Raw genomic sequence first — 20,098 nt, forward strand, 5'->3', positions numbered from 1 at the left:
ATCCTAGACCCTGGAGCGGCCTGCCTCAGTCAGAGTCCTGTCTGTTGTAGCTTCACATACACAATGCAGAGAAGGACATATTAGTATATTTGTTTATTTAAAAACACTGTTTGATCTTTTAAAAAATGAGGCATTCAATGTGGACATTGTTTAGGTGTCATGTGCATCTGATAAAATCAACCACCAAAACCAATGACACATACAATATTATTGGGAAGACTTCGTCACATGATCAGAACAGAGACATACAGAACATTCCATAGACATACAGCGCAGACTGAAGACTACAATGATGGTTAGAGGCAATAGAGAACTTTTAGCCTCTATGGGTGCTCTTCAGACAAAACGGGTCCTTTAATCTAAATGGACAGAAATAGTTTCATCGTACAGAAAGAGGCACATGTCCCCATATAACCATGAGAAAAAGCAGAATATATTACCTGTCTAAAATTCAAGTAGTTTCATGAAATGGATTAAAGTAATATCCAGTGTTCCAGGTTTCTATGAAATAGGACCTATTTTGAATTACAATATAATGAGTGAATATACTTTTCCTTCCCAAATGTTTTAATTAAACATGTTAAACAGCAGCTTTTCTGTGTTGGAACGGTGAGGCCGTACCCCAACAACACAACGGTGAGGCCGTACCCCAACAACACAACGGGTGTACCCCAACAACACAACGGTGTGGCCACAACAACACAACGGTGAGGCCGCACTTCAACAACACAACGGTGCGGCCGCCCCAACAACACAACGGTGCGGCCGTACCCCAACAACACAACGGTGCGGCCGCACCCCAACAACACAACGGTGTGGGCCGGTGTGGCCACCCCAACAACACAACGGTGCGGCACACCCCAACAACACAACGGTGCGGCCATTCCCAACACACAACGGTGTGGCCAGACCCCAACAACACAACGGTGTGGCCGTACCCCAACAACACAACGGTGTGGCCGCACCCAACAACACAACCCCAACAACACAACGGTGCGGCCGCCCAACAACACAACGGCCCAACAATGGGTGCTCTTCAACAAACAACACAACGGTGTGGCCTTTAACCCCTACAACGGCCCAACAACACAACGGTGTGGCCGTACCCAACAACACAACGGCCCAACAACACAACGGTGTGGCCGTACCCCAACAACACAACGGCCCAACAACACAACGGTGGCCGTACCCCAACAACACAACATGCCCAACACACAACGGTGTGGCCGCACCCCAACAACACAACGGTTACCCCAACAACACAACGGTGCGGCCGTACCCTAAAACACAACGGTGCGGCCGTACCCCAACAACACAACGGTGCGGCCGCACCCCAACAACACAACGGCCCAACAACACACGGTGTGGCCGTACCCCAACAATACAGGTTTAACCCCAACAACACAATAGGACACAAAACCCCAACAACACAACGGTGTGGCCGCACCCCAACAACACAACGTGCCCAACAACACAACGGTGTGGCCGTACCCCAACAACACAACGGTGTGGCCGTACCCCAACAACACAACGGTGCCCAACAACACAACGGTGTGGCCGTACCCCAACAACACAACGGTGTGGCCGCACCCCCAACAACACAACGGTGTGGCCGTACCCCAACAACACAACGGTGCCCAACAACACAACGGTGTGGCCGTACCCCAACAACACAACGGCCCAACAACACAACGGTGTGGCCGCACCCCAACAACACAACGGTGTGGCCAACGCCCCAACAACACAACGGTGTGGCCGCACCCCAACAACACAACGGTGCGGCCGCACCCCAACAACACAACGGTGCGGCCGTACCCCAACAACACAACACAACGGTGCGGCCGTACCCCAACAACACAACGGTGTGGCCGTACCCCAACAACACAACGGCCCAACAACACAACGGTGTGGCCGCCCCAACAACACAAACCCCAACAACACAATGGTGCGGCCGTACCCCAACAACACAACGGTGTGGCCATACCCCCACAACGGTGGCCATTCCCAACAACACAACACAACGGTGTGGCCGTACCCCAACAACACAAAACATTCAAATGCACAAGTAGGCCGCTGATTGGCCAGCTCATCCTCAACGGTGAGGATGACATCATCCAACGGTGAGGAAATATCAACACTTTTTTAAACGGTCTGTTTGAGGTGTTTTTCAAGGCTCAAATTTATGCCCACCAATAATAGTACGGTAGGCCGAGTCAACAACATTATTTGGGTATGAGTTAACAGAATATGAACTTTTAAAAAGTGAGTTTTCACTGGACAGTTACAATTAGCATCATGCCAAACCAACATGTGTAACGGTGTGGCCAACCTTCTTTGACAATGTCAACAACATTAGTGGCCATAGTGTAACATGGATAACCCATCAATATACTGTATCAAAAACATCAGAAAAATAACTATGACAATGGATTTAACTGTGTGTGAGGTTTACCTCCACAACAACAAAAATCCACTCACAACGTGTTAGTGGCCGAACAACACACATAGGCGTCAACTTTCAATGAAAACAAGAAATTGGCCGCTTTATCAGTGAACCAAACTGAAAGTGGTTGGCCTGGCATACTGTGTGTAAACAAAACGGGTACAAAATGGCCGCATAGCAAGATGAATGACCCAACAAACACAACGGGCCCAATGCAACAATGAACGGTGAGGCCGAGCCAAACCAACACAACAGGTACAAAAAATGCCTTAATAGCAGAGAACTGCCAACAAATAATGGTAATACAACACAACGGTGGCAGCCCAACAACATGACTCCTAACCACCAACAACAAACGGTGAGGCATTATCTCCATCAACAATGGAAGTATCTATACAAAACTGCTGGACTTGCCAACACTTGGCTGGGATTCAACAACACAAGGCCGTTATAGCACTCACTATACAGCCCACAATGTGCCTTTAAAGGCATTACCCCAACAACACAACGGTCGGAGATCGCAACCCCAACAACACATATTCAGGCTAAAGAACACAACGGTGACCTTTAAAACCTGTTATGGTGCACATATAACACATCTTGTAACAACACAACGGTGTGGCCTTCTGTCACAATGGATTAACAAACAATACCCCAAAACACAACGGTGTGGCCATATACCCATCATTAAACATAGGAATGCTAGTAGACCGCTGATTGACCAGCTCATCCTCATTAGGAGGATGACATCATCCTCTATGAGGAAATATCAAGCCTTTTTTAAACGGTCTGTTTGGTGGGGTTTTTCAAGTGTTTTTTATCCCTCAAATTTATGCTTTGGCCACAAATAATAGTATAGGACAGTCAACAACATTATTTGGGTATGAGTTAACAGAATATGAACTTTTAAAAAGTGAGATTTTCACTGGACAGTTACATTAGCATCATGCCAAACCAACATGTGTAACCATACAGCCAACCTTCTAGCTGAAATTTGACATGTAACAATTAGTAAGGAAACGTCCATAGTGTAACATGGATAACCTGTACGCTGGACATCTATATACTGTATCAGAAAATCATCAGAAAAATAACTATGACAATGGATTTAACTGGCCCAGGAGGTTTATGAAACATTAAAAATCCACTCAATATGTGTTTAGTGGAACATTCTCACATAGCGTCAACTTTCAATGAAAACAAGAAATTGGCCTCCTTTATCAGTGAACCAAACTGAAAGTGGTTGACCTGGCATACTGTGTGTAAACAAATGTACTGGTACAAAATGGAACATGCATAGCAAGATGAATGACGAGCCAAACCAATCAACAGGTACAAAAAAATGCCTTAATAGCAGAGAACTGGTAATGCACAAATAATGGTAATATTGTAGCGAATTGGAGGCAGCCTGACTATGACTCCTAACCACCCTACAAATTTGATACATTATCTCCATCAACAATGGAAGTATCTATACAAAACTCTGGACTTGCCACCTTGGCTGGGATTCTACACAAGGCGCGTTATAGCACTCACTATACAGCCCACAATGTGCCTTTTAAAGGCATTTTCCCAGAAGTTCTCGGAGATCGCATTCATTGTAAAAGCTGCATATTCAGGCTAAAGAGTAAATGACCTTTAAAAACCTGTTATGGTGCACAGCGTTATAACACATCTTGTATTGAATCCCGGCCTTCTGTCTAATGGATTAATAAACAATACAAACAAATAACCATATGCTCATGTATGTAAACATCCTGTCCTTAACAAATACACTGACACTAGGAGCACAGGCCCAGGGGATGGTAGTATGGTATCTAACATGCCCCATGTACTGACACCAGGAACACAGGCCCAGGGGATGGTAGTATGGTATCTAACATGCCCCATGTACTGACACCAGGAACACAGGCCCAGGGGATGGTAGTATGGTATCTAACATGCCCCATGTACTGACACCAGGAACACAGGCCCAGGGGATGGTAGTACGGTATCTAACATGCCCCATGTACTGACACCAGGAACACAGGCCCAGGGGATGGTAGTATGGTATCTAACATGCCCCATGTACTGACACCAGGAGCACAGGCCCAGGGGATGGTAGTATGGTATCTAACATGCCCCATGTACTGACACCAGGAGCACAGGCCCAGGGGATGGTAGTATGGTATCTAACATGCCCCATGTACTGACACCAGGAACACAGTCTAAGGGGATGGTAGTATGGTATCTAACATGCCCCATGTACTGACACCAGGAGCACAGGCCCAGGGGATGGTAGTATGGTATCTAACATGCCCCATGTACTGACACTAGGAGCACAGGCCCAGGGGATGGTAGTATGGTATCTAACATGCCCCATGTACTGACACCAGGAACACAGTCTAAGGGGATGGTAGTACGGTATCTAACATGCCCCATGTACTGACACCAGGAGCACAGGCCCAGGGGATGGTAGTATGGTATCTACACCTCCATGTTCTTCTCTCTGTACACTGTGCCACATGTACTGACACCAGGAACACAGTCTGCACAGGGGATGGTAGTATGGTATCTAACATGCCCCATGTACTGACACCAGGAACACAGGCCCAGGGGATGGTAGTATGGCATCTAACATGCCCCATGTACTGACACCAGGAGCACAGCCAAGGGGATGGTAGTATGGTATCTAACATGCCCCATGTACTGACACCAGGAACACAGGCCCAGGGGATGGTAGTATGGTATCTAACATGCCCCATGTACTGACATTAGGAGCACAGGCCCAGGGGATGGTAGTATGGTATCTAACATGCCCCATGTACTGACACCAGGAACACAGGCCCAGGGGATGGTAGTATGGTTCATTAAAATGTCAACAGTGTCCTTTAGTTCAGGAAAACAGGCAACAGTGTCCTTTAGTTATCTAACATGCCCCATGTACTGACACTAGGAGCACAGGCCCAGGGATGGTAGTATTGGTATCTAACATGCCCCATGTACTGACACAGGAGCACAGGCCCAGGGATGGTAGTAGTTCATCTAACATGCCCCATGTACTGACACTAGGAGCACAGTCTCAGGGGATGGTAGTATGGTATCTAACATGCCCCATGTACTGACACTAAAATTGGAACACAGTCTCAGGGGATGGTAGTATGGTATCTAAACAGTGTCCTTTAGTTCTTAAACTAGGAACACAGTCTCAGGATGGTAGTATGGTATCTAACATGTCCTTTAGAGGGGGCAGGCCACAGTCTCAGGGGATGGTAGTATGGTATCTCACTGTACACTGTGCCTTTAGACAGGTTAAAAGAACACTGCATGACATACAAGAACACTGCTGCACACTGTGCACACTGTGTTCTGTGGATACAGATCCAGGCAGTCTTTGGCTGACTGCGTATGGTGACGCAATGCTCCAAAAGATGGCATGCCATAGCTCTCTGTCCTTCACGGAAGCAGCAAGGTCCTCTGTAGTTCATTAAAACGGTCAACAGTGTCATTTAGTTCATTAAAACGGTCAACAGTGTCTTTTAGTTAATTAAAATTGGTCAACAGTATCCTTTAGATCATTAAAAACAGTCAACAGTGTCCTTTAGATCATTAAAAACAGTCAACAGTGTGGTTCAGTTAATTAAAAGGGTCAACAGTGTCATTTAGTTCATTAAAATTGGTCAACAGTGTCCTTTAGATCATTAAAAACAGTCAACAGTGTGGTTTGGGTAATTAAAAGGGTCAACAGTGTCCTTTAGATCATTAAAAAGGTCAACAGTGTCTTTTAGTTAATTAAAATTGGTCAACAGTGTCCTTTAGTTCATTAAAATTGGTCAACAGTGTCCTTTAGATCATTAAAATTGGTCAACAGTGTCCTTTAGTTCATTAAAATTGGTCAACAGTGTCCTTTAGTTCATTAAAATTGGTCAACAGTGTCCTTTAGTTCATTAAAATTGGTCAACAGTGTCCTTTAGTTCATTAAAATTGGTCAACAGTGTCCTTTAGTTCATTAAAATTGGTCAACAGTGTCCTTTAGTTCATTAAAATTGGTCAACAGTGTCCTTTAGTTCATTAAAAACAGTCAACAGTGTCCTTTAGATCATTAAAAACAGTCAACAGTGTCCTTTAGTTCATTAAAATTGGTCAACAGTGTCCTTTAGTTCATTAAAAAGGTCAACAGTGTCTTTTAGTTAATTAAAATTGGTCAACAGTGTCCTTTAGTTCATTAAAATTGGTCAACAGTGTCCTTTAGATCATTAAAATTGGTCAACAGTGTCCTTTAGTTCATTAAAATTGGTCAACAGTGTCCTTTAGATCATTAAAAAGGTCAACAGTGTCTTTTAGTTAATTAAAATTGGTCAACAGTGTCCTTTAGTTCATTAAAATTGGTCAACAGTGTCCTTTAGATCATTAAAATTGGTCAACAGTGTCCTTTAGTTCATTAAAATTGGTCAACAGTGTCCTTTAGATCATTAAAAAGGTCAACAGTGTCCTTTAGTTCATTAAAATTGGTCAACAGTGTCCTTTAGATCATTAAAATTGGTCAACAGTGTCCTTTAGTTCATTAAAATTGGTCAACAGTGTCCTTTAGATCATTAAAAACAGTCAACAGTGTCCTTTAGATCATTAAAAACAGTCAACAGTGCAGTGGACTTCCAGATCCAAAATACCTTTCAGATTTCTTCAGCTCTTCTCCTTCATTTACAAAGTCCATAGAAAGCTCAGGTTTCTGTATTTTACTTGTCTTCTTTTGTTCACTGAGATGTTTATCTTAACAATGTCCTCCTTTCTGCCTAACAAGTCACAGGGTGACCCAGGGAATGAAATGACAACATTTCTCTGAATGTCCTTACATAATCAGAGTCAGACAAGCGTGTCCCTAAATACAAACCGCTATTTATGTTGTAGCTGTAAAGTCTCTGAATGTTGCATACACTACAACAAACCCCTTTGAGACATTAGCCCTGACAACACTGAGCAACAATACGCCACTGACCAACCTTTAAGGTAGGAAGAGCATTCTGCTGGACCTATACAGTGTGTCCACCTAGTGGTCTCCAGAAGAATGGCAACGACACATTTGAAGAGACAGACAGGAATGAATTCTATGCCGGATTGTTACTATTATCATCAACCAAAGAAAACACTAGATGCCTCCCTTCATAACTATGTGTAGAGGAGAGCAGCGACAATATTAACATGTCCCACTGAAAAATCCCCACACTACACACTCAGATGTAATCTGGAGGTTAGGTTTACTCTGTAGGCTAGGTTTACTCTGTAGGCTAGGTTTACTCTGTAGATTAGGTTTACTCTGTAGATTAGGTTTACTCTGTAGTGTAGGTTTACTCTGTAGGCTAGGTTTACTCTGTAGGTGAACGTCACAGTAGTAGAGGTATACAGTACCTACACAGCATCTTCAGATCCAAAAGTGTCATTCACCATTCACAGCAGGGTGTCCTCGATGTAGTCAGGGTCCTCAAGGGTCTCCAGACGTCTCTTGCAGGCATCTAGAATTTTCTTCCTGGGCCCCAGGGGGATGTGGATGCTCTTGAGGTCCTGGTCCGAGCACAGCAGCAGCGCTCCAGGTCAATCTTCTCCCGCCTGAAGACGGTGAGGAACTCGCCCATGGTCTGCGCAGCCAAGAACACCTCCAACGGGCTGGTCACGGCCTCGCAGTCATCATCCAGCCCCAGCTCCAGCTCGTCCCAGGGAAGCTCCTGGCGGTTCCTTTCCCGGAGGCTGCTGGCACTGCCGATGCTGTCCCCCCCATCGTCCAGGCTGGGCGAACGCCGCAGCCGGCTGCGCAGCCGCACGTTGGTGCTGCCAGCCCGTTCGGTTCCTCCGCCGAGGCTCCCCTCGTCACGCCCGCCGATGCCGAACAGGCCACCACTGATATAGTTGCGTCGGAACACCATGGTTCCCAGACCGGGCCGGTTGAAGAGAGAGTCGTGGCCCGAGTCGGTGCTGACCTCAGAGTATTCCATGTCGGGCCGGTAAGACAAGTCCGGCTCGCTGATGGCACGAGAGATGGCGTCGTCGTTGGCGTCTCCGTGGAATATGTCTCGGAGGTTGCCGCGGCGCCCTGCGCGGTCCCGAGGGCCGACATAGGTTCCCTGTTTAAGGAACATGACATCGTTGCCCAGCTGAAGGCCCGAGAGGGAGCGCACGCTCTTCCTGCCGTCCTCATAGATCTTGAAGGTCCCGTCCCCTTGCTTCCTCTTCTCCAACCTCTTCTGGATCTTGGTCTTGCCTCGGGTTGTGGCGTGAAGAGTAGCCTGTAGGGACAAAGAGCAACACAGGCTTCAACCACTAATTATAGAGGAGCACACATCTCAAATTTAACAGGTGACAAATGTTTAATGTTGGGAGTGTAATGTCCTTTAATTGTCAACATGGCGTACATAATTATAGACTGCAAATAACTGTCAGTGTATCCTCTCCTTTCTCCACTGATGGGAAATGCTGCTGTTCCAACTGTTGTGCATGTGAAACTCCCTATCTGTTATGTCTGTTGCTGTATCGTTTCACATGCACAACAGTTGGAACAGCAGCATTTCCCATCAGTGGAGAAAGGAGAGGATACAATGACAGTTATTTGCAGTCTATAATTATGTACGCCATGTTGACAATTAAAGGGACATTACACTCCCAAAATAAAAAATTTGTCAAACTTGAGATAAGTCCATATCCCAGGTCATTCATTTTATAGATGCAGCTTTGTACTACAACCCTAAATGAAGGGAAAAGAGAAGCATCATATTAGTTCCAGATGTGTTGTGTTCATCTTTACCATTCATTCATTTAGCTTGAGGCATCATATAGCTGGAGCTACACAAACAATTGCGTGGAATGTGCACTCCTCTTGACATTGGACTATTTTTTTTTTTATCTGACAAAAATTGGTTTTGGAGTGGAATGTCCCTTTAAATAAATATTCAAAAGCCAAAAAATGGCTGGATGAGGCTGTACTGTACTGACCTAAGAGAACGGCACACTGTCACACCCTGATCTGTTTCACCTGTCTTATGCTTGTCTCCACCCCCTCCAGGTGTCTCCCATTTTCCCACTTATCCCCTGTGTATTTATACCTGAGTTTTCTGTTGGTCTGTTGCTAGTTTGTCTTGTCCCGTTAAGTCTTAACAGAGTGTTCCTGTGTTCTAGTTTTTTTTCCCCCTTAGCCTTCCCAGTTCTGACCTTTCTGCCTGACTCTGATTTGGGAGACACCTGGAGGGGAGTGGAGACAAGCACAAGACAGGTGAAATAGATCAGGGTGTGACACACACTGACGGTGGTGCAGCTTGTACTGACCTGAGAGTATGGCACACTGACAGTGGTGTTTAGGTGGTGCAGTTTGTACTGACCTGAGAGTATGGCACACTGACAGTGGTGTTTAGGTGGTGCAGTTTGTACTGACCTGAGAGTATGGCACACTGACAGTGGTGTTTAGGTGGTGCAGTTTGTACTGACCTGAGAGTATGGCACACTGACAGTGGTGTTTAGGTGGTGCAGTTTGTACTGACCTGAGAGTATGGCACACTGACAGTGGTGTTTAGGTGGTGTAGTTTGTACTGACCTGAGAGTATGGCACAATGACAGTGGTGCAGCTTGTACTGACCTGAGAGTATGGCACACTGACAGTGGTGGTGTTTAGGTGGTGCAGCTTGTACTGACCTGAGAGTATGGCACACTGACAGTGGTGGTGCAGCTTGTACTGACCTGAGAGTATGGCACACTGAGAGTGGTGTTTAGGTGGTGCAGTTTGTACTGACCTGAGAGTATGGCACACTGACAGTGGTGGTGTTTAGGTGGTGCAGCTTGTACTGACCTGAGAGTATGGCACACTGACAGTGGTGGTGTTTAGGTGGTGCAGTTTGTACTGACCTGAGAGTATGGCACACTGACAGTGGTGTTTAGGTGGTGTAGTTTGTACTGACCTGAGTATGGCACACTGACAGTGGTGTTTAGGTGGTGTAGTTTGTACTGACCTGAGAGTATGGCACACTGGTGGTGGTGTTTAGGTGGTGCAGTTTGCGGCTCACAGAGCTGCTTGTGTAGCTGGAGAAGCTCATGGCGTCTGACATGGACTGCTCCGACGCCGCCTCTTTGTGGAACTTGCGCTCCATACGCTTGTGGTGCTTCCGCTGCAGCTTCACACACTCCTTAATCCTCCTCTCGGCCTCGCGGAAAGCCCGCTCCTTCAGCTTCCCCACCAGCTTGGGGTTGAGGGCCGACTGCTTGGCGGCGATGGAGTCCAGGTAGCGGACACAGTCCATGTGGCTTTTGGTGGCGGCCATGTCCAGGGGTGTGTGGTAGTCGTTGTCCAGGCACCACATGTTGGCACCGAAGGACACCAGGAAGGACAGGCAGTTGTGGTGGCCGTTGGCGGCCGCCAGGTGGAGAGGTGTGTTCCCCCATATGTCACACTTATCGGGGTTGCCTCTGCAGAACAAGAGGAAGTACAGACATCAGCTAGAATGTTGATCCAGAGAGGCTGAAAGAAGCAACGGGCATATAGCACACACACAAATATGGCCTCCATATTAGGAAGTCTTCATTCTAATATGGACGTTGTACACAGACCTGGGACGAACAGGACTATGTAAAAGTATTTCAAATACTTGAACTGCTGGATTTAGTCCCCCCCCCAGAACCAATGGAGTAGTCCCAAATGTGAAAATATCAAGCTAAATCTAATGCACCACAAATACGTGCTCTTAGTAAACAAGAGACTTTTTCCCACTCTTACCTGTACTTGAAACATCCATTTTGCAACGATGTCAAGATCATCCCCAACTCTTTACAGTGCCAACGAAGACCCGTGCCAAGACAGAGGTGATGATGCTGTTACAACAAGTCATGCTGTTCTGTTCCAAAGGCATTCAGTAAGTGATATATGTGAGTAATATGAACCAGGAGAAGGATAACCCACTCAGATACTCCTAAACATAGCAGGTACCTTGTGAGAAAGCCCATGATTTTTTAAATCATGATTTCAGCACTGAGATCTCACCCATGAGCTGTTCGAGTCTTCATAAATCATGTTTAACGTTACATCACAGTACCCTTCAGCACTAATAAATCTCTGCAGCCGCAGCACCAGCACCACAGTAAACTAATCCTTAATGACACCAAACAGATACACAAGTTATGAGATGAACAATACCACTGTTTGGACCTGTTGTCATTACGTTTAGAGGACTTCTCTGGCTTCTCCATGCTTTCCATTCCCCTACCATCAGCCTACCATGACCCCATGGGCACCTCAGCCTCCACTAGGACCTACAGTGGGGCAAAAAAGTATTTAGTCAGCCACCAATTGTGCAAGTTTTAAAAATTTTAACATTTAAAATTGTACCTTTATTTAACCAGGCAAGTCAGTTAAGAACACATTCTTATTTTCAATGACTGCTTGTTCAGGGGCAGAATGACAGATTTGTACCTTGTCAGCTCGGTGGTTTGAACTCGCAACCTTCCGGTTACTAGTCCAACGCTCTAACCACTAGGCTACCCTGCCGCCCCAAGTTCTCTTACTTAAAGATGACAGGCCTGTAATTTTCATCATAGGTACACTTCAACTATGACAGACAAAATGAGAATGTTTTTCCAAAAATCACATTGTAGGATTTTTTAATTTATTTGCAAATTATGGTGGAAAAGAAGTATTTGGTCACCTACATCACGCAAGATTTCTGGCTCACAGACCTGTAACTTCTTTAAGAGGCTCCTCTGTCCTCCACTCGTTACCTGTATTAATGGCACCTGTGTGAACTTGTTATCAGTATACAAGACACCTGTGCACAACCTCAAACAGTCACACTCCAAACTCCACTATGACCAAGACCACAGAGCTGTCAAAGGACACCAGAAACAAAATTGTAGACCTGCACCAGGCTGGGAAGACTGAATCTGCAATAGGTAAGCAGCTTGGTTTGAAGAAATCAACTGTGGGAGCAATTATTAGGAAATGGAAGACATACAAGAACACTGATAATCTCCCTCGATCTGGGGCTCCATGCAAGATCTCACCCCGTGGGGTCAATATGATCACAAGAACGTTGAGCAAAAATCCCAGAACCACACGGGGGGACCTAGTGAATGACCTGCAGAGAGCTGGGACCAAAGTAACAAAGTCTACCATCAGTAAAACACTACGCCGCCAGGGACTCAAATCCTGCAGTGCCAGACGTGTCCAGGCGCGTCTGAAGTTTGCTATAGAGCATTTGGATGATCCAGAAGAAGATTGGGAGAATGTCATATGGTCAGATGAAACCAAAATATAACTTTTTGGTAAAAACTCAACTCGTCATGTTTGGAAGACAAAGAATTCTGAGTTGCATCCAAAGAACACCATACCTACTGTGAAGCATGGGGGTGGAAACATCATGCTTTGGGGCTGTTTTTCTGCAAAGGGACCAGGACAACTGATCCGTGTAAAGGAAAGAATGAATGGGGCCATGTATTGTGAGATTTTGAGTGAAAACCTCCCATCAGCAAGGGCATTGAAGATGAAATGTGGCTGTGTCTTTCAGCATGACAATGATCCCAAACACACCGCCTGGGCAATGGAGTAAGATAAGAACCATAAGATAAGAACCATTTCAAGGTCCTGGAGTGGCCTAGCCAGTCTCCAGATCTCAACCCCATAGAAAGTCTTTGGAGGGAGTTGAAAGTCCGTGTTTCCCAGCAACCGCCCCAAAACATCACTGCTCTAGAGGAGATCTGCATGGAGGAATGGGTCAAAATACCAGCAACAGTGTGTGAAAACCTTGTGAAGACTTACAGAAAACATTTGACCTCTGTCATTGCCAACAAAGGGTATATAACAAAGTATTGAGAAACTTTTGTTATTGACCAAATACTTATTTTCCACCACAATATGCAAATAAATTCATAAAAAATCCTATGTGATTTTCTGGATTTTTTTCTTCTTATTTTGTCTGTCATAGTTGAAGTGTACCTATGCTGAAAATTACAGGCCTCATCTTTTTTTAAGTGGGAGAACTTGCACAATTGGTGGCTGACTAAATACTTTTTTGCCCCACTGTACACCTCTACACTACAGTCAGCCTGTAACACAACCACCGGCTTGTCAACACCACTACACTAACCAGTGTCTTGTTTCACGGGAGGCCCGGGCCAGTCAGGCTGCCCCTGACTCAGGAGCGTACTACCAGGGTGTGCATACCTGGTGATGTCATGCTCAATTCCTTCAGTCGCGCAGCATTGGAGCTGAGTTTTCCCAATGTAGTGACATTACAGATTACTTAATGTCACTAATATTTGTGTAGGGACAGTACAGTTGACTTAATGTCACTAATATTTGTTTAGGGCTGAGGGGCAGATTTGAGTTCTAATGTGTTCCATAAAACATTGATAACATATCACAACGTGATTCGTATTTCAGTTCTATTCCCAGGAAAAGGGAATTTTTTACAGGAATTACATCAAAGGTGAAGTCGTGTTTACTGCCAGCTTGTACTTAAATGTATCCTTTCAGAGGTTTAAATATTAACAGGAAGTTCCTCTATTTAAAGGCACTGTATAAACAGCTGTCAGATTTGGAATGGTTCTGGATGGTGGTACACTAACCTTATTGCTGATCTTAAAGGGGAAGTTCATGATTTTACAACTTGATGTTAGATGGTTCCTGACCCTGAAAGTAGTCTTTGGGCCAGGAGAAACTTTAATCCATGGTTAGTTTTTAAATGTGTATATATTTTATTAATCCAGGTGAGTCAGTTAAAACCCCTTACACTGGTGGGCATTGGGCTAAATGAAATGTTTTCCTCAGAGGAAGTATGGAAAGCATATGCATAATTATAGTAGCAATTAAAAGGGAACAGTTTGGAGATTATGGGACAAGTATTAGACTAAAGGTGAGGACAACAGTTCACCTGACACAAGACTGAATCCACTGTTGATTTAATGTGATTTTTCGTTTTACATTTACAGCACTTTTTACTGCATTTGTTTAACTAAACCAGAAAATACTCTGGATACATTCAGTAACATGATAAGATTATTATTGTAAAATGTGGGGTAGGTGCAACATAAGACAATAGAATGACAAGGGTTTGAGTGAGAGGATTAACTGGTGTCTCCAAGGGGCCACACACCTCTAAGTGTGAACAGTTCCTAAGTCATTTCTATGACTGGAGAGTCTTCAACTATAAGGTGTTTGTATGTTCTATAGTCAACATGAGAGCTCCATTATAACATGACATTAGTGTTAAGACTTTCACAAGGCAATTCAGAGCAGCAGATTGTAATTATTTTGCACATAGACTGGAGTCATGAGTGCATTCAAATGTGTGATGCACGGCAAATCTTTGTCCCAATACAACAAACATTGTCTCATTCTGTTCAGAACAAACCCAGGGTATAACACCATGTCATCTTGTAACTGTACATCAAACAGACTCATTCTGCTCAGAACAAACCCAGGGTATAACACCATGTCATCTTGTAACTGTATATCAAACAGACTCATTCTGCTCAGAACAAACCCAGGGTATAACACCATGTCATCTTGTAACTGTACATCAGACTCATTCTGTTCAGAACAAACCCAGGGTATAACACCATGTCATCTTGTAATTGTACATCAAACAGACTCATTCTGTTCAGAACAAACCCAGGGTATAACACCATGTCATCTTGTAACTGTATATCAGACTCATTCTGTTCAGAACAAACCCAGGGTATAACACCATGTCATCTTGTAACTGTACATCAAACAGACTCATTCTGTTCAGAACAAACCCAGGGTATAACACCATGTCATCTTGTAACTGTACATCAAACAGACTCATTCTGTTCAGAACAAACCCAGGGTATAACACCATGTCATCTTGTAACTGTACATCAAACAGACTCATTCTGTTCAGAACAAACCCAGGGTATAACACCATGTCATCTTGTAACTGTACATCAAACAGACTCATTAACACCTGTCATCTTGTAACTGTACATCAGACTCATTCTGTTCAGAACAAACCCAGGGTATAACACCATGTCATCTTGTAACTGTACATCAAACAGACTCATTCTGTTCAGAACAAACCCAGGGTATAACACCATGTCATCTTGTAACTGTACATCAAACAGACTCATTCTGTTCAGAACAAACCCAGGGTATAACACCATGTCATCTTGTAACTGTACATCAAACAGACTCATTCTGTTCAGAACAAACCCAGGGTATAACACCATGTCATCTTGTAACTGTATATCAAACAGACTCATTCTGTTCAGAACAAACCCAGGGTATAACACCATGTCATCTTGTAACTGTATATCAAACAGACTCATTCTGTTCAGAACAAACCCAGGGTATAACACCATGTCATCTTGTAACTGTACATCAAACAGACTCATTCTGTTCAGAACAAACCCAGGGTATAACACCATGTCATCTTGTAACTGTATATCAAACAGACTCATTCTGTTCAGAACAAACCCAGGGTATAACACCATGTCATCTTGTAACTGTACATCAAACAGACTCATTCTGTTCAGAACAAACCCAGGGTATAACACCATGTCATCTTGTAACTGTATATCAAACAGACTCATTCTGTTCAGAACAAAACCCAGGGTATAACACCATGTCATCTTGTAACTGTATATCAGACTCATTCTGTTCAGAACAAACCCAGGGTATAACACCATGTCATCTTGTAACTGTATATCAAACAGACTCATTCTGTTCAGAACAAACCCAGGGTATAACACCATGTCATCTTGTAACTGTATATCAAACAGACTCATTCTGTTCAGAACAAACCCAGGGTATAACACCATGTCATCTTGTAACTGTACATCAAACAGACTCATTCTGTTCAGAACAAACCCAGGGTATAACACCATGTCATCTTGTAACTGTATATCAAACAGACTCATTCTGTTCAGAACAAACCCAGGGTATAACACCATGTCATCTTGTAACTGTATATCAAACAGACTCATTCTGTTCAGAACAAACCCAGGGTATAACACCATGTCATCTTGTAACTGTACATCAAACAGACTCATTCTGTTCAGAACAAACCCAGGGTATAACACCATGTCATCTTGTAACTGTACATCAAACAGACTCATTCTGTTCAGAACAAACCCAGGGTATAACACCATGTCATCTTGTAACTGTATATCAGTGTTCATAAATGCTGACTGTATATTACATGAGTGTTTAATGATGTGGAATGTGAAGTGCACATGTATACAGCCACTGCCTTACGATGCAGGCCCTTATCAGAGTTCAAAGCTGCCTGTAAAGGACTACAGACATTCTTATTTACAATGACTGCCTGGCCAGTGATGACTAGGAAGTGTGGTGCAATAAATCAAATCACAAAACATGTGACAACACAGAAGGACGGGGGCATGTGACAACACAGAAGGACGGGGGCATGTGACAACACAGAAGGACGGGGGCATGTGACGACACAGAAGGACGGGGGCATGTGACGACACAGAAGGACGGGGGCATGTGACGACACAGAAGGACGGGGGCATGACGACACAGAAGGACGGGGGCATGTGACACACAGGACGGGGGCATGTGACAACACAGAAGGACGGGGGCATGTGACGACACAGAAGGACGGGAACTGAGGGGTCACGGTCTAAATCATTTAGGAACTGAGGGGTCATAGTCTAAATCTTTTAGGAACTGAGGGGTCATAGTCTAAATCTTTTAGGAACTGAGGTCAGTCTAAATCTTCAAGGAACTGAGGTCAGTCTAAATCTTCAAGGAACTGAGGTCACAGTCTAAATCTTCTAGGAACTGAGGGGTCACAGATGTACACAGAATAATAGAGAACAATGAAACAAATATACTTTATATTGGTTAGGGTCTGGTAGGGTTTTATTTATTATTGAACCTTTAACAAGGCAAATCAGTTAAGAACAAATTCTTATTTTATAATGACGGCCTACCTCGGCCAAGCTCCGCCTTATGGGACTCCTGATCATGGCCGGTTGTGATACAGTCCGGGATCAAACCATGGTCTGTAGTGACTCTAGCACTGAGATGCAATGCCTTAGACCACTGCGCCACTTGGTAGCCCATTAGGGGTCAGATAGGGTTAGGTAGAGTGTATTCTACTTGTACAGTAGAGGTCAGGTAGAGTGTATTCTACTTGTACAGTAGAGGTCAGGTAGAGTGTATTCTACTTGTACAGTAGAGGTCAGGTAGAGTGTATTCTACTTGTACAGTAGAGGTCAGGTAGAGTGTATTCTACTTGTACAGTAGAGGTCAGGTAGAGTGTATTCTACTTGTACAGTAGAGGTCAGGTATTATTTAACACTGTTCTATAGCTGGAGGATATGTTGACAGGCCGATTGATGTAAATGTCTGCTGTTTATCATAATCAGTGAGAGATGGGTACAGTACACATTTAGTGTAGTAAATGTTTTATAAGCTGAATACCGTGGGAATTCCTAGAACTAGGGTTGTTATCGGTTACTTTATCACCACACTGTCTAAGTGGACCTGCCATTGTGTTACTTTGTGTGCATTTTCCCTCAACAAAATGGTGGAATGATGAAGCCCATCTTGCTCCTCTGGGGATCCCTTGCATGTTGAACTGTAGATGACATCCCCATAGTCAAGCATGGGGAAGATTATCTGTATTAGTGTCAACCGGGCAGAGGGGTGAAAGAGGTCCTGTTACAACAGTCAATCCAATCACTTTCTGGACACCCCTTTTGATTTGAACGAAACCTTCCATACATATTTGCCCATTGTAGAAGTGATCAGAAAGTGACTCTTTTTGACATTGTAGAGATAAAGGTGCTCAATGTTGACCCATGTTGCATACCCCACCATACCATGAGACATGTCTTCATCACTGGAAAAGATCAATGGTTGAGAATATCTTTTAAAAGCTTACAAACAGGGTTGTCAAACTATTTGATACTGTATAAAAACATTCTTTTCAAGAAATTGACATTTTTAAACCTTTACATGTTGTGTCTGAACCGATGGAGGCACAACACAACCTCAGATGATGTGAAGTAGGGTCTAAGTTACATATACAAATATAAAAATAAAAATTATCTGAACACTCAAACTCCATTTACGTTAAATGTAAATAAATAAATAAAAGAGCAAAAAAATGACAACTGTTTGACAACTGTATTTCTCCATCCACTTACTTCATAATTTCAGCCAATCACTTTTCCTGGCATGTTTTCCATCTGATCCTGCTGCTTATTACTATGATAAATCACATGGCAAGGACGTTTGCTATCAAGCTAATATATCTAATAAGTGGTGCAAGGCATGTAGGGCTGACCCCAATTAGTCGATGGTTGATTGTTTGGTCGACCAAGATTTTTTTTTTAGTCGGGCAGTATATATATATGTACACACACACACTACCGTTAAAGTTTTGGTCACTTAGAAATGTCCTTGTTTTCGAAAGAAAAGCGCTTTTTTTTGTCCCTTAAAATAACATCAAATTGATCAGAAATACAGTGTAGAAATTGTAAATGTTGTAAATGACTATCGTAGCTGGAAACCGCTGATTTTTAATAGAATATCTACATAGGCATACAGAGGCCCATTATCAGCAACCATCACTCCTGTGTTACTTTCAGTGCAGCAAACTCTCTCCAGAAGTTCAGTGAGGATCTCTGAATGATCCAATGTTGACCTAAATGACTAATGATGATAAATAGAATCCACCTGTGTGTAATCAAGTCTCCGTATAAATGCACCTGCACTGTGATAGTCTCAGAGGTCCGTTAAAAGCGCAGAGAGCATCATGAAGAACAAGGAACACACCAGGCAGGTCCGAGATACTGTTGTGAAGAAGTTTAAAGCCGGATTTGGATACAAAAATATTTCCCAAGCTTTAAACATCCCAAGGAGCACTGTGCAAGCGATATTGAAATGGAAGGAGTATCAGACCACTGCAAATCTACCAAGACCTGGCCGTCCCTCTAAACTTTCAGCTCATACAAGGAGAAGACTGATCAGAGATGCAGCCAAGAGGCCCATGATCACTCTGGATGAACTGCAGAGATCTACAGCTGAGGTGGGAGACTCTGTCCATAGGACAACAATCAGTCGTATATTGCACAAATCTGGCCTTTATGGAAGTGGCAAGAAGAAAGCCATTTATTAAAGATATCCATAAAAAGTGTTGTTTAAAGTTTGCCACAAGCCACCTGGGAGACACACCAAACATGTGGAAGAAGGTGCTCTGGTCAGATGAAACCAAAATTGAACTTTTTGGCAACAATGCAAAACGTTATGTTTGGCGTAAAAGCAACACAGCTCATCACCCTGAACACATCATCCCCACTGTCAAACATGGTGGTGGCAGCATCATGGTTTGGGCCTGCTTTTCTTCAGCAGGGACAGGGAAGATGGTTAAAATTGATGGGAAGATGGATGGAGCCAAATACAGGACCATTCTGGAAGAACCTGATGGAGTCTGCAAAAGACCTGAGACTGGGACGGAGATTTGTCTTCCAACAAGACAATGATCCAAAACATAAAGCAAGATCTACAATGGAATGGTTCAAAAATAAACATATCCAGGTGTTAGAATGGCCAAGTCAAAGTCCAGACCTGAATCCAATCGAGAATCTGTGGAAAGAACTGAAAACTGCTGTTCACAAATGCTCTCCATCCAACCTCACTGAGCTCGAGCTGTTTTG

The 20,098-nt window shown here is 43.9% G+C and overlaps 2 protein-coding genes across 2 annotated transcripts in view; one reads left to right on the top strand and one right to left on the bottom strand.

The window, feature by feature from the left end:
• Window positions 1-7,098: 7,098 nt before the first annotated feature.
• The window catches only part of LOC127919477 (pre-mRNA splicing regulator USH1G-like), a 28,911-nt gene continuing 15,911 nt past the window's right edge, over window positions 7,099-20,098 (bottom strand). The window contains 3 exon segments of the mRNA XM_052503078.1: window positions 7,099-8,004; window positions 8,007-8,700; window positions 10,411-10,864. Coding sequence (XP_052359038.1) covers window positions 7,868-8,004; window positions 8,007-8,700; window positions 10,411-10,864 — 1,285 coding nt within the window. The 3' untranslated portion in view covers window positions 7,099-7,867.
• LOC118379226 (proton channel OTOP2) overlaps window positions 9,546-20,098 on the top strand; it is a 33,868-nt gene continuing 23,315 nt past the window's right edge. The window contains exons 1-2 of the mRNA XM_052503077.1: window positions 9,546-9,680; window positions 11,229-11,307. Coding sequence (XP_052359037.1) covers window positions 11,261-11,307 — 47 coding nt within the window. The 5' untranslated portion in view covers window positions 9,546-9,680; window positions 11,229-11,260. The remainder of the gene's footprint in view (window positions 9,681-11,228; window positions 11,308-20,098) is intronic.

The sequence above is a fragment of the Oncorhynchus keta genome, unplaced genomic scaffold (assembly GCF_023373465.1).
Source record: "Oncorhynchus keta strain PuntledgeMale-10-30-2019 unplaced genomic scaffold, Oket_V2 Un_contig_16781_pilon_pilon, whole genome shotgun sequence".
NCBI lineage: Eukaryota > Metazoa > Chordata > Actinopteri > Salmoniformes > Salmonidae > Oncorhynchus > Oncorhynchus keta.